A 15,670-nucleotide genomic window follows, 5' to 3' on the forward strand; every position below is an offset into this window, starting at 1 on the left:
AAATGTCCTTCCACAAAACAGAAAGGCATTTAATGTAATGTATCTACCGGTTTTATGGACAAGCCCCGAAGTCATCTCCCCATGCAAAAGCAACATCTGTGTGTGTGTATATGTATCTATGTATATTTCAGTATATTTGAGTATGAATTTTATTTGCACATAAAAATGCTTATACCTATACAAATAACTGGTGAAAAGCATCTTAAAAGGAATGCCAATGTTATTCTTGAATATTCAGTGGGTATAATTGACCCTATGTGTCCTGAAGTGTGTCATATGCAATCTCTACTGCTTCCAACTTCTGTTTTCCTTGCTTCCCCAGTCATTAAATCCCACGTGAGAAGCACGTTCCCAGGCTGGCACTTACCCTCTGGCTGGTCCTCCCACGGACACCACCTGCAGAGGAAATGGCCCTCTCCCCCCTCGTCCACGTCTGCTTCCAGCCCAATGGCCGACTACAGTGCCGGCAATTTCAAGTTTCCCTCCCTGAGAAGGAATAGGTTGGACTCCTGCACATAAAAGCAAAACCAAACTTTGATCTTCACAATCATCACAGTAAAGTTCAACATGAATGGAAAGCTGGTTTGCCCAGATTTCACCACATAACCCATTTTCTCTAGGGATACTGTGAGATTATTGCTCATTTTGCAGTATTCTACAAGTGTTAGAACTCCATGAGCCTGTTTCCCCCCACCCCTTTTTAAAAATAGGTATGAATTCTGAAAAGAAAAATTATCTGACATGAATGCTTCAGTTTCAGTAATTAAAAATATACTTGAGATAGGCCTCAAGAAACCAGGGGAATTTTACAAGCTGGCTGAAGATTCTTTTTTTCCTGCATTCTTGAAGAAGAAGGAATTCTTGCAGGTTCAAGGCACTTTTTAGCCAACAGCAAGTATCAGCACAGATCACACAGATTATATTGGCAATAAAGAACTTACTAGGCTGGATAAGCTGCACTAACACTAAGTTGCTATAAAAATGTAGCAATCAAACAGATCTGGTTTAAAAGGTGTGTTTATCATTTCCCTTCATAGAAGGCAGCTAAAGTTACAGTTGTCTAAGATGCAACTACAGCTTCTGCTCACGTTGCTCATGTCTTTATACTAAATGAGCTCTGAGGCATAACGTGTATTTCAAGAAATCCAGGTATGTGAACTGAGCAAGATGTTACTGGTAAGACCATCAGCACCAAAAGGGTTACAAACCACAGCATTTACGCAGCCATAATTAGTCTCCAAATGTTATAGGCTGGGAACTACACTACTGATTACATCCAGAAGGTTCCTACTTCCCTGTGCAAGTCCTTCAGCTCCAAATGCAGATGGTTTGCAGGGCCAGAGTTATCCACACATGAAGCTCTAGAGGTATGTTTGCTCTTAGGATAAAAGCTCAGAGGCCAGAAAGAACAGCTAAATATGTGGGAAAAATTTACCCTCAACAGGTTTCCATAATCTCACATCACACAGGAAGGGAGCAATGTGCACACAGGTATGGAAGTAAATCCCACTCCTGTGTCCACACCAGCACTGATGCCAGCAAAGAAGGGCTCAGCAGTAATACCAAAGTCAGTAATTTCTACGCTGGGTCTTTGCAAAAAGCTCAACTGTCCCCAGATTTTGGAAAATCCCTGTTAATAGAGAGGCCAGTGGGTTACAGATGCCCTCTTTTCCAGTGACAGCACATGAGACAGGCTGCCTGCTGGGTTTTGGGCTCTCCTGTGTTTGGAGGAGGTTTCTGGCACAAGGAGGGCTGGCGCTGGGGGCTTGCGGCAGGGACGGGAGCAGAGCAGACAGCAGCCGGGCAGGCTCTAGAGAGGGAAGCTGAGACAGTTAAAGAGACAGGGAGTCAGTAGGAAAGCCTCAGACCAACCCGTACAGTGGAAGAAGCCGTTGCCAGAAGCTCTAAGAAAAGGGGTTTGGGTATAATTACCGCCCTGAAACTTGCTAGTCCTGTTGCTGTCATTGCCAGAGAAGGCTCCGGAGTGTCCTGCCGCTGCCGCCACCCGGAAGGCCCGGTAAGTGCCTGTGGCTACTGTTTCCCCATAAGGGCCTCCGAAGCCATAGACTCCTGTTAGACCCAGGGTAAAGAAAGACAGGGGAAAAGCTGTGAGGGGGCCCAGCAACCGGGAAGGCCACAGCAGAGAGGTTGCTGCCTCCTTCCACCCTTCCAGAGCCAGACAGGAGGGCTGTGCTCCTGCGGGCTGGGCTCCTGTAGGCGATGCTGCAGCACTGCTGAGGGAACCCTGGCCAAAGGTGTCCTGCTGTCTCAGCCAGCAGGGAGCCTCCGATCCAAAGGGCAGGCCTTGGGGCTTGGAATGGGATCCCAACTTCTATGGCATTGTAAAGGCTTGTGACAATTTTTTGGCAGTGAGCATTGGTAGCTACAGTCATGGCACCCCTGAAATGCCTGTGGCCATTATCTATACACCTCTGGGCCTTGGTTCGAAGAGATTTCAAGGAAGGGAGCAATTCTAGGAACAGCCTGGAATGGTTAGTCACTATTTACACTTGAGGGTGCCAATGGTTATGTGACTGCAGCAAAACACAGAGGAGTGGGGAGGGGGAAAGGTTGTCTTCAGCCCTGACAGTTAAACTGTGTCTGGTAATTTATAAATGTTTTGAACCAATTTACTGTGCAAATCAAAGCTTTTTCGTACCACCCGGTGTCAATCCATTCCTCTTTTTTCTAGTTCTACAATAACAGTAAAAAAATTTTGATCTGGCACAGTTACTAAAATCCTGATGAGAATACTCAGCAATACAGTACATTCCATATCACTGAGCTAATAAAAGCATCCCCAAAATACAGTGACTGGCACATGCCAACACAAGCTGACCACTTGCTTTTCTGCATTTTCCATATGACCAGAGTTGGTAGTTTTGGGAATGTGCAAGGTAAGGTAATGTGTGGCACTGTTGTCCCATCACTTACCAGCAAAGCCTCTCCCCCTGCCCTGAGGTGGTGGGACTGGCCCAAAGTGTCGAGGATACATAGAAGCTGGATAAAAAGGCATGGCAGGTGGAGGTGGGAAAGGGAGAGGATGGTTCTGCCTGGAGAAATTTAATCCTTCTAGGATGCTCTGACGCATCTTTTCAACCTTGGCTGCCTGCTCAGCCTAGGAATAAAGAGAAGGTTACAGAGGGACATTAAAATTCTCATTTCAATTGTATAAAGCTACATTTACACAACAAATTCAAAGGAAAACCCAAAATAATGGAGAAGTAGAGACAGAATCATCATCCTTAACCTGGACTGCAAACCAAACCAGAGTCTGTGCATACAAGCTGAAACATGCCTGGAGGGTTATAACCCTGAGAACGGACCACAGCCACCATCAGGAGCAAACTTAGGATCAGCTTCCCTCAAGTCACAAAAAAAGAAGGGATACAGTTTCATATCTTTTAAAATTTAAAACCAAAAAAGTTTGGGTTATTCAGTAAACTGTTTTATCAGTTTCCTGGTTTTACAGATGGATATAAACTTTGCATGATTTGGATAATACAAAAAAGGCCTTGATTCGTATTTTAAGGTGACTGTAAGAAATGTGAAAAGATTTTGAGCTGAGGACCCCAAGAATGACTTCACAGTCTGTCAAATCAGTTAGAAAACACCAATTTTCTTTCACTACAAACCCAGTGCAGCTTAGTCCTTTGGACAGTCTGACCCAAAAAGGTGGGACTTGAACAAATGAGCAGAGTTTCCAATTTGGCCATTCCTCGTATCAGTGTTTCCGTTTTCAGAGACAGAAAAACAAATTCAACTTTGATGCCTCTTCTTCCAAATCTACCCAAATGCCATCCTACTCATCAAGAAATAAGGAACTAAACAGCAAAACCCACCCATTAGCCATTCCCCTCATATTTGCCTTCAAAAGCGGAGGTGACACGTGGTGAATGACAACCCATGCCATGGAACCCCTGTGGACACACGGGGCACTCCATCACCCTGCACAACTACACACCTGACCATCACAGAGGTCGATGAGCGGAACTTTCTCCCGGCTTGCTTTGATGAGCTTGGTCTGGAATAATTTCCCATCAAAATACATCCAGGGACAGCAGTGCTCCCATGGAATCGGCTGTCCACAGGCGTCATTGGCAAAAAGAGCCATGTCCACACCACTCATAAAGAGAGCAGACAGCTGGATTCCACGGGGATCCAGATTCTCAATCTGTTCAAAACCAGAGTAAATACAGTAAGATCGCAATGAGATGTAATTCAAAGTCATTCCAACAGTTACATTCTTTACAAAACTCTTGCAAACAGAGGGATTTTATAAGGTCATCCAGACTTTCAGAGGTTTGAGCAGAAGTATGCAGCAGAACCTCACACTTGTGCGTGCAGAGCTGCCATCTTCAGAAAAGCTGCTGTCCCATCCACCTGCTCTGGACACCAGAGATAAACACAAACCCCTACCTTTTCAACACAAAGTGCAGGAAACTATTTCTAAAGACACTTACAGGAAATTAGCACTAGAAAACTTCATTAACAATTTTATTCCAAATAATGAAGTGCTTCTGAGATGTGTGGTGGAACATCTCAGGAATGAGTTCAACACAAAATTCCATTTTTCTTCCTATGTAACACATTTCTTTCTCAACTCCTTTATAATGGATTTTCTATTACTTTGATTCAAGATTTTGCTTTTAGAACACATCTGTTAATAACAAAGTAGTGTGTATGTATACAACAGCTTTATTTAGGATGTAGGATAGGGACACTAAGGTAGAATTAAACAGTGAATATAGGTAGTGGTCCAAGCAAAATGGATTTGCTTGCAGCAAGTGTATTTTTAGCTCTGGCATAAGAAAATATCACTACTGGTGTTCTCTGAAATACTTCTCAAAATATCAGCCCTTGCTTGGGAACATTTTCAAGACCTTGGTATTAAATTTTAAAATTAAACTCCATTACCACCTTCCTTATACATAAGCAACCTTTAAGAGCCCAAAGACTCTCTCGCTCATTTTGCAGATACATGGCTGGGGTCAATAAAATTCAGCTGCTCTTTATGTCTGACTTCACTAGCTGCTACCTGTGAAGACAGTAACAACCCTGAGGGAACTACTGCATCTTCCAGCTAAGCAACATTACTTTATGTATGGTTGAAAAATAAAAAAAATATTACTATTAAACCAAAATATTATCTGCTGTCAGTGGCCTTTTGTTTTGTGTTGGAATGGAAAGAATATTTTCTCTGGGAATTCCTTTCTTAGATCTCTAAGAACAGTGATTTTCACAGTGGAGTTTCTTCTTTTTTGCATCAGATCTTATGAGAGAAGTGAGACTTTGATGACTCTATAATAGATACCTTTGCCAAAATCTTTACCTCTAGATGTCATTTAGGCTGTGAGCTCAACATCCCTGGAAGGTTGGATGGGGCTTGGAGCAACTTGGGACAGTGGAAGGTGTCCCTACCCATATCAGGGAGTGGAATGAGATGACCTTTAAGGTCCCTCCCAACCCAACCCAGCCTGTGATTTTGATGTATTGTGTTGTGTTTGAAAAATGGACACTGCAGACCATTGCAGCCATCTCTGCAACGCTTTAAGCCACTATGACTAATATTTTTGAAAGTATAGGCTTTTAGTGAGGCACATATAGATCAGCCACTACGGTTAATTCCCGGATCAGCTGGAAACAAATCTCTTAAATTATGTCAGTCCTAGTTAAGAATTACCTTGAGTTCCTGAAGCTGGTCAGGTTCATAGAGCTTTGGAGACAATGCTTGGGCAAGGAAAGCATCAAGTTCCTGGCGACGCAGAATGCGCACCCCTGGCCACTGTACCATATACCTGTGAGGGAAGCATGGCCTCAGTCAGTGGCTTGTTAATGGCTAAGTCAAAAATCACCCAGGTAGATACAGGATGTGTGAGAGGAGAGAAACATGCTGTGCCAGTGAAAAGAGAAGATTTAAGATACCACTTTTTTTGCATACCAAGTAGCCTATAAGGAGAAACTGTGTTTTAGTGTTCAAAAGGCAAGATGAAGTTCAATAGAACCAAAGACAAATTTACATTTATAATTCTCAAAAATGGCTAAAATTTTACCATGTTTAAGATGCTAACCTTGGCTTCTGAAAGAATTATAAGCTAGTTGTCTTAAATAACTACCCCAAATGTAAGCATCTCCCAATTCCTCTGTCAATTTTCAATGTGAAAATTAACCAGTTCAAGATTTTGGAACCTGTGACTTTTTCTTTGGAAATCTGGAAGCTTTTATTGGGCAACTTCACCTACAGAACCCTCCGAGGCCCCAAAAGCTGGTGTTTTCACTAAGCTGCAGTCTTGAGTACACTAAGGTAAAACTAATTCAAATGATACAACCTCTTTGCGACACAAGATCATTTTGTCTTCCCATCAATCCTTTAGAGACTGAAAAATAACTACACACATGCTTTTCTGCAACCAAACCCCCTCTCCCAGTGAGGCTGCAAATATGAATTAACACCTTCTAGAAATCCAGAGTAAAACCTTTCCTTGGTTCTGATGCCCCTGAGGTGACACTAACCTCAGAACACAGCAGAGCACCATAAGATGAGTGGGCACATTAGTTGGGTTGAGCATTGCTGGTGTGTCTGATCGCATACAGGCCAGGAACGCCCTCATCCGCCGGTTCTTGTCTTCCACAGCTTTGCCCAGCCACAGTTTCTTCAGGTTTGGGCAGGTCCACTCCCTGAAGGCGAGGGCTTCCACCAGCTCAGGGGTCTGAGGAGATTTGCCTTTGTAAGCAGCCCATTCCTTAATTATCACCGGTGAAACTGCAGAATGGCAACAGCAGAAAGAAATCAGCCTGACTTAGTACTTCATATTCAAGCATTTATTTCAAATTTCACATGCAAGAGGTTCTGATTCAAGAAGCATCACTTTGAGACTGCAATAGTGTATTGGATTTACACTGACAAACAGGTAATTCACACCCTGCATGAAATATCTTTTAATTGTGATCACTTAAAAATTACATGCATACAGACATGCATATATTAGGAATGTAATGCTATTATTTTCAAATGAATATACAAGATAGAGGAAAGACACGTATTTTTCTAAAACAAACAGCACGATTTCCCCTGGAAGTGTTCAATGCCAGGGTGGAGAGGGCTTGAAGAAACCTGGTCTGCTGAATGTGTTCCTGCCCATGGTGGAGGATTGGAAATGGACAGTGTTTAAGGTCCCTTCCAATCTAAATCATTCTGTGATTTTTACTTAAAAGTGCAATTTTCCCCTTAAATATCTGTGTTATATCTGTGTGTGATCATACTGTCATATTTGATAATACTTGTGTATGATCAGAAACCTATTCCAGAGGTGGTCTTTCAAGAATAATACAATACTAGTGATTTTATTTGAATCATATTTAAACCTGGTATTATTATACTTGTCTGTAGCCATTCAGCTACCACAATGGAATGAGATCTCAAATATAGGCAAGTGTGGAGTTCTCTCTAAAAATTTTACAAAACATTACTTTATATTAAGCCTTCCCATTTAATGCACTGCTTTCTATGAAGAGGTTAGTGGTTTTGTGCCTAATCTCCCTCTCATCCACATCAGCACAAAGACAGTTCACTCTACATTGCTGCTAAATCATCTCCATTCTTCTGTTTGAAGACAACCAGAACAGAACACAAGTTCAAGTCAAGGCTGAGACACAACACCTTTGGCCTTGGAGCAACCCTGAGCCTGACAGTTCACAGTGTGCCTGCACCCTTTTAATTCTGAGCCAGTTATGCAGTGTGGAAAGGTTCAAGGAACTTGTTAGTGCAGGTTCAGGTTACAGCCCGGGGAGATTCCTGAGGGAGGCCAGACCAGCTCTTTCTGCTGGAAATCCACTGGCTGGGGATACAGCCTGGGGAACAGATCCCACTGCTGCCAGCACAGGCTTGATGGCTACAAAGCAATGGGGCAGCAACCTAATGTGTGATTCTATAGTCAGGGGCAGCCAAACCACAGCAGACGTGATGGTCAGGATTACAGAGAAAAGCTCCAGAACACCCCAAAGAGCTCTCCTGCTTTTCAGGAATAAACCCAGCCTAGCATTACAGCTACTCTTCACAGAGCTCAGGGCAGTTTTACAAAGACCACATGCAGCAATGCAAATAAGCACTCTGATATATTTAGTTGGTCACCTCACTATAAAATCATGTTCTATTTTGGTTGCTTCCAGGTTTTATACACTACCACACTCTAAAGATGGGCTCCAACAGCCAGCAGAGCTATCCTGCCCTAGTAAACAGCTCATCTCTCTGCGTTCCTCTGCTTGCTTAGGCCCGGAACAGCAAACACAAATAAAAGTATTAATTTAAGCTTTAGATATCAGAAGCAAAGCTGTACACACCACCAGTGTTTTCCGAATGTTTCTTTCACTTACACTGAACGCACTTCTTAAGCTTATAAGAAGGGAATGTTTTATGTCTATGTTTTCTACCTTATGTTTCAACATTCAAGTACAGTTCAAAGTTTTTAATCTGTGGATGAGAACTTCCACGGCCCTGTGACATAAAGGAAGAATACCTCAGCCTGTTCTTCAGCCACATGCTACAAAGGTTACACTACAGATGCACACTGCCTTCTATGTTGTGCTAAACAATAATAATAATATACAAGACCCCTAGAATGGCTGGAGTGAGAACAGACCTTAAAGCCCACCTTGTTCCATCCCCCACTGCGGCAGGACGACCTGTGCTGAGGCCTCACCACTCTCACAAGGAAGAATTTCTTCCCAATATTTCATAATTGCCCTCAGGAATTATGAAATTCCCCTTGTCCTGCCACTCCAGGCCCTTGTCCAAAGTCCATCTGCAGCTCTCTTGGAGTCCCTTTAGATACTGGAAAGGGCTCTAATTCTCTCTAGAGCCTTGTCTTCTCCAGGCTAAAGAGTCCCCCCAGACTGTCTCCACAGCAGAAGTGTTCCAGCCCTCAGAACATCTTCATAGCCTTCTCTGGACTTGCTCCTGCAGATCCATGCCCTGTGCTGAGGACCCACAGCTGGGTGCAGGTAACCATGCTTCTTATGGAAAGGTTTAACACGAAGGCCAATCTAGTGGGCTGGAACAGAGTTTCCTCTCTGAGAGATGGGGATGAGGAATGGCAGCTGAATCCATTAACAAGCAACTCTAGCACTATCCACCCAAAATTAGCATTTAACCTAACAGATTAATCCAGATGAAACAGACAAAACTTGTCCATATCCACTAATTTTTCCAGGGCATTTCTTAAACATTTGAAAAATCTCCACTGAGACTGCTGCCAAGCTCACTGCATCCTCAGCTGACAGAATCACGTATGGCAACTTCTGCTGAGAAATGAGCAGTGTCTACCCTGAAAACTACACAGACTACAGCTAGGATCAGCATGTTCAGCCCCATTACCATGGTGTATATTATACTGTTTCCATACCAAACTTCATCCTACTGCTCAACAGCACGTTTGAGGACTCACTGAGGCCTGAGGCACCATGCAATCTATGGACCTCTACTTTCAAAAGGGCCCTCGTGACATGCTAAGGTTCATCCAAGCAAAGAGGGTCACCATCAACCTGCACAACAGTAACCTGCTTAATAAACACCTGAGTGCCATTACAGACTCTGAAGGCACCAGCCACAGCACTCCAGCAGAGCTCTGGTTGCCAAGCACAGCTCCAGTGGTTCTGGTCTTATTCATTAACTGTGATTTTTAACCTTACAATTCTTCCTGACAGCACAGCTTGAGCTCAGCACACTTGATTTTGCACGAGGGCTACTGCTCAAGAGACATGGCTTTCCTCTTGGCAGAGCCAGCGCCGGCTGAGTACATCCGCGATGGGAACAGCACGTCACAAGGCGGCTGGGCTTAAAGTAACAAACCTTGGGATCCAACCAGGAGCTCTGACAGCTTGTGCAAGTGTGCCTTTTGCCACTGAGCAGAAAGAGCAGATGGTTTCACTACACACATGTATTTATCAGGACACGGAAATAACCTGGTTCAAGCAGACAAGCAGAGCAAGGGACACCCCTCGGTTTCCACCCCCTGAGAGGGAAGGGCAGCACAGCCAGCACCGTGCCCTTGGCAGCCAAACACAATTAGGCACTCTGTGACCCAGCATCTCCCATCCTCTGAGAGCAGAGATGAGGCCATGTACAGCAAAGGCATCACTTAGCAGACACTGATCACTGAAGAACCCCACCGATTCCTGCTTTTGTTGTTTCTTATTGGCTTTTAAACTTCATACAAAAAACAATGATTTAAAAGACAAGAAGCCATCCATTTCATGATAGATCCATTATCTTGCCATCTATATAATTAGTAGTAATCCTGATGTGTCAGTTTATTATGCACTTTTTCCAGCTTCCCATAACCCTCACGTACAATACCTTTGCCAATTATTCAGGCACTATTATTAAGTTGCCAGTGTTTGGTTTGTACAACAAAGATGACAGGATTTTAGATATTAATATTCATTACCTCTCTACATAAATCTTAAGGATCATTTACATTTCTTCAGAAACTAATTTCTTGATTCTCTTAACATATCTTAATTCCTAGATTTTCTCTTAATTGTCTTCATTACTGCATTTCATAACATACTCACTTTTGAGAGCAGCAGAATAATTTAGACACTGGAGGAGAATGAGCATCACCAGTTCACTATAGCCTGGGTGCTCAGAAAAGTTAGAGAAGGCTAATCAATGCTTCAGACACTGTTCTCTCCCTATGTATTGCACAGACTGCCCAAGCCTTGTAAGAGAGCCAACCAAAATAAAGGTCTTCCTGCACCAGAGCCCTTTCATACCCCACACTTGCACAGCAGCCCAAATCCATCTTTACCAGCACTGCCAGCTTTGCAGCGAAGCAAGGAACTTTTGGGCATATGTTCAAATTGGCTTCTGCTTTTTTAAGAGCTTGGTGAGTCCTAAGCTAGAAGTAGGTCAGTAGCTGAATGCGTCCTGCAGCATGATTTGCCAGAGCTCTTGTAACTAAACCAAGTCAGCAGCAGTGTGCTTATCCTCCAGAGGTAAACTCTGCAAAGCAGGATAAATGAAGAGAAAATCGAGATTATACAGGCTTCCCCAGTATCCTACAAAGAACATTCTAGGTTTATGAGATTAACCCAAAGCAGACCTCCAGCACTCAGCCACTTCACCAAAAAACAGCTGTAGTACGCTTTTCAGGACCGAATTCTCATGAGCATAAATGATGACTGCAAATAAAGTAATTTTTAAATCCTGAAATGACCTTGTAACCCAAAATATCACAATGTTGTGTGAGTTTTAAGAAGTAAGAAGTTTGTGAGTAGGTGTGCTGAGGTATTATTCCAGCAGGGTCAATACTGATTTCCACAAAGTAACTGGCAAAGATAAACAGCTTTTCAAACATCACTGGGAGATTATCATCTTCACTACAAACGTACAAAAACATTCACAATCATAAATGGAAAGAGCAAAGGGAATGAATACAAAGTTTACAACTGACACTTATTTTTATCCTTTTACACATGAAGCCTGTGAACGATGATATCATACATTTTGCATATCTGATTCTTAAATTTACCATAGTGACAGCAGACTCCTACATTTAAATACTTGTGCTGCTGCCGTGCACTGAATGCTTGAGCATTCTTGTAACCTTTATAAGCTGCTACTGCAAAGCAATCCTTGTATGCATTCATTATAACAAAAACACTCTAGAACGAGGACTGAAATGACAGTAATTCCTGGAAACAGAAGACTTAAAAAGACAACTTTCAGATTAATGAGAAGATTAACATCCATATATCCAAACAAGTCAAAGGATCTTCTGACAAGGCTGTTTGCAAAAGTTTAGTCTGTCCTCACCCAGGTCTACCTTTGGTTACATTACACCCTGATTTCTGTGGGGTTTAAACTCGGTTTTTATATGCCAATACCTGAAGGAACGTGATACCTGCAAATTTCCCTGAGGTACCTTCAGGGACACATTTGGGAAGCCAGGGCAAGTTAACCTGTGCACCTCTCATTTTTGAACAAAGCAGGAAGATTTGTATGTATGTGCAGAAAACAGAAGTTCCCTAAAATCCAGTTCTGCCATACACAGAAATGACATCACAAGCTGACATCACTCACTGCAGGTCTGGCAGTAGCTTAAAGCAGATTTTCAAAACCAAGTCTCAGAGCTTGCTTAGAAACAGCAACATTTATAGCTCTTAAACTACGGCAGGAAATAAAATTTCAAGTTAACACCATCTTTTCCTCTTATCCACAGCACTCAATAGGCCTGAAATTTCTCTGGCTTCAGCTGCCCTGATGGGATCTTAGCAACAATTTCCATTCACATCATGGTACAAGTGGCTCTGAAACCACAGCAAAGGGAAGAGGAATAAAGCATGGGTTCTGCAGTACGTACATTCTGGTGGAAGTCTGTTCTTTCTAAAAGCAAGCCTTTCAGTTTTCTTTCTGCTTTCTGCCAAACTAAACAGGACTCCGTAAACATACTGACGCACTGGCCTATACAGAAGAGCAGCAGGAGGCAAGTCTTTGTTGGCTTCATCTTCTATAGAAACGGCGATTTTGATTTCACCCTTTGGCATGAAAGAAAGCAGAGAAATATGACATGTTACAGTGAACAAGAAGCATTCACGTATGCACGGCAACCCAATCCACCCTAACACACGTCAGCGAGTCAAGACAAATGTGATTCAGTAGTAAAGTGGATCTCAGCTCAGGGAAGAATTAGCCTGGCCTGCTTCATTTCCTCCAGGTTCTGTAGCTTTCTTCTTTGCCTTCTCCATCACACACATATTTGTCTAGACATGTGAGGATTAACTAAATATTGATCTTTTAACACAGGCACTTGGAAAAACAGTACACATGGAAATGGAGCAAAGCGCTTTTAGACAGCCAAAGCACATTTGAAGCTGATCTAGTTTTCAGGCAGTTATTTTATAAAATACTCATGCTGTCTAAAAACACCAGCCTGACTTTTTGCTGCAGAATTTGAAACAGTATTGGGGACTCACTGTAACAAACAACACATGAGCACACCTGGACAAAAACCACCTCACTGGGAATTACTACAATAAGGCTAGGTTTGAATTATTACAATAAGGCTAGGTTTTTACATGTATGTAAAAATTTAGTATTTCATACCTTTTAAGAAAAAAAGCATGAAAGAACCTTCCAACATTTTCTCTCAAAATAGCAACACTGTTTTCTATAACTGCACATCCAAACATGTTAAGATATTATTGGAAAATGACTGACTGCACTGCCCCCAAAAATCAACCTTTATTTTTAACACTGACAAGAAAACACTCCATTGTGCTACTTTCTCTTAAAAAACCCCTATATAAACTATCCCAATAATGAATTCTGAAGGTGACACCTTGAAGCGGTTACATTAGGATATTGTCAGGTTTAACTTGGACAACACTACCTTAAGTGTAAGGTTATGTCTCAAAGGTCTCTCTCAATAACAGCAACATAACCTGGAACATGCGCCCATTTCTAAAGAATCTCCATAATTCCACCACAGGGTTCAAGAGTTCTGCACTAGGGTCACAGAGACCCCCTCCAGCTCCAGGCTGAGCCAGAGGGGCTGGAAAGGGCTGGCAGGAAAGGCCCTGGGGGTGCTGGTGGCAGTGGCTGAACAGGAGCCCAGGTGGGTAAGAAGGACCAGGGCAGTGCCCATCCCCTGTGTTGGACATTGTGGGGTCAGTTTTGAGCCCTTCACAACAAGAGAGATCTTGAGGGGCTGGAGTGTGTCTAGAGAAGGGAATGGAACTGGGAAAGGGGCTCAGCTGGGAGAAAAGGAGGCTCAGGAGGGACCTTCTCGCTCTGCACAACTCCCTGACTGGAGAGTGGAGCCAGAGGTGGTCAGGCTCTGCTTCCAGGGAACATAGGACAGGACAAAGGAAGTGGCTTCAGGTGGCATGATGGAGTCCCCATCCATGAAGGGATTTAAAAGCCACATAGATGTGGCACATGGAGGCATGGTTCAGTGGTGGCCTTGGCAGTGCTGGGTTAACAGCTGTACACAATGATCTTGAAGATCTTTAACCGAAATGATTCTGTGATTAAACATCAAGTAGCATTTAAACATGCTAAGAATATTTGGTTATGCAAAGTGTGAAATAGAATTGGCATCAATGGTCATCACAGAACTTTTGATTCTTCTTAACTTGTCTTTGACAAAAAAGCGTAAGAACACAAGAGCAACATGAGCTGTGGTACTGAACAAACAAATGGGAAATAGGAAATCCAAACCTCAACCCCAATGCAGTAACTTTTAGTTTCATGGATTTCTGCCTGTGGTCCCTATTGTCCTGAAGAGGATTTTTAAGATGAATAAAAGTTAACAACCATGGGGACAGTGCCATTTTTCTAGCTGCTGGTACAAAAGGGATTTCTTAGAGCTCTTGTGTTTCTCTCAGGGCCAGCTATTAGTAATGGGGAGGGATCAGATTGGGAGAGAAAACAATCTCAGTACTTTTGAACACTGAAAATAGAGAAGACTTGGCACAGACACCAAAGCACACATGGAGGAATTTTTAGATGGAACTGGACTCTGCATGAACACATGCACACAGACATCTACACCTATGCATAGAGATATACACAAACAACTGCAAATAGCTGGGAAAAAATAATAAATTTTGTAAATAAACACTTCTATTTATAGCCATCTCATATTTACTGGAACAATGTACCACATCAGTGGTCAGAAAACACGGGGGAAACTGGTTCAAGAGACTAAAAAGTGACCAGAAGTTAGAGCACTAAAAAGGACGCAAAAATCTGATACTCTAGCCAGAAATGCCAGGGCAATTATCTTCAAAGAATCCTTCTCTCACAGTACCTCATTTTAAAATGTCATACCTTAGTTAGGACATGAAAGATGTAGGGATACATTAACCCCTTCTTGTGCCTGTGCTCTGCCACTCGTAATACTTCAGGTGCTACCGGAGGTAATGGAGGGGTGGTAATATCCATGTGGTTTCTGGTGGGCATGGACAACAGGCATGGGATTTGTGGATTACTGGTTTGATTCCCTTTGACATCAGCTGCCTGACTTCCTGAAGAAGCACTAGAGGAACCTTCTGCCTGTAACAGAACATACAAAATAAAATGTTTTGGATGTGACCAGAAACATACCAGGAGATCAACCAACAGCAAATTTCCTCTCTCACCCCTAATGAAAATAGTCCATCTTCACATCACACTGTTGCAGTGTGTAGAATACATTATCCAAAGCTGGCTACAAGGTTTTCAGGAAACCTTCAGCCACTGTTTGCTAGTAGAAGCAAATTACTAAGAAAATAAATATTATGATAAAACGTAACTTTTTAACAGCAGCAAAAATTGTTATTTTCAAAAAATTTTAACTGCATAATGCAGAAGTGGACTGATAGCCTTTTAGTGACCCGTGAATGGCCTTTTAACTCAGTATTTCCAAGATACTCCTAACTCAATGTGTTAACTGACAACCACATAGTCTGTAATTTATCTAGACTTCCATAAACATAGCCCTTCTCAGCTTGCAATTCTACTCAAAACAGGGGAAATTACATGGTTCAATTAAATAACATGCAAAATACATAGTGTCCAAACTCAAAACCTGGTAAATGCTGTTGGTTTTTTTGGCCGTTTAGGTTTTGTTTTTTTTTAACATAAAAGCTCTTTGTCTGAGAAGACTGCAAGAAAAAATGCTGAAGT

At 42.5% G+C, this 15,670-nt stretch overlaps 1 protein-coding gene across 3 annotated transcripts in view; it reads right to left on the reverse strand.

Moving 5' to 3' along the window:
• Positions 1 to 15,670, reverse strand: part of FAM120A (family with sequence similarity 120A) — a 50,376-nt gene that overhangs the window by 7,874 nt on the left and 26,832 nt on the right. For 2 of the 3 annotated variants that reach the window (XM_041467220.1, XM_041467219.1), the window contains exons 9-16: positions 14,834 to 15,058; positions 12,363 to 12,537; positions 6,514 to 6,763; positions 5,684 to 5,798; positions 3,965 to 4,174; positions 2,935 to 3,118; positions 1,933 to 2,070; positions 368 to 509 (exon numbers count right to left, since the gene is read on the reverse strand). In XM_041467220.1, the coding sequence (XP_041323154.1) occupies positions 368 to 509; positions 1,933 to 2,070; positions 2,935 to 3,118; positions 3,965 to 4,174; positions 5,684 to 5,798; positions 6,514 to 6,763; positions 12,363 to 12,537; positions 14,834 to 15,058 (1,439 nt within the window). The remainder of the gene's footprint in view (positions 1 to 367; positions 510 to 1,932; positions 2,071 to 2,934; positions 3,119 to 3,964; positions 4,175 to 5,683; positions 5,799 to 6,513; positions 6,764 to 12,362; positions 12,538 to 14,833; positions 15,059 to 15,670) is intronic. The other variant, XM_041467221.1, reaches the window with a different exon arrangement.

The sequence above is a fragment of the Pyrgilauda ruficollis genome, unplaced genomic scaffold (genome assembly GCF_017590135.1).
Source record: "Pyrgilauda ruficollis isolate IOZ18807 unplaced genomic scaffold, ASM1759013v1 scaffold203, whole genome shotgun sequence".
Lineage (NCBI taxonomy): Eukaryota > Metazoa > Chordata > Aves > Passeriformes > Passeridae > Pyrgilauda > Pyrgilauda ruficollis.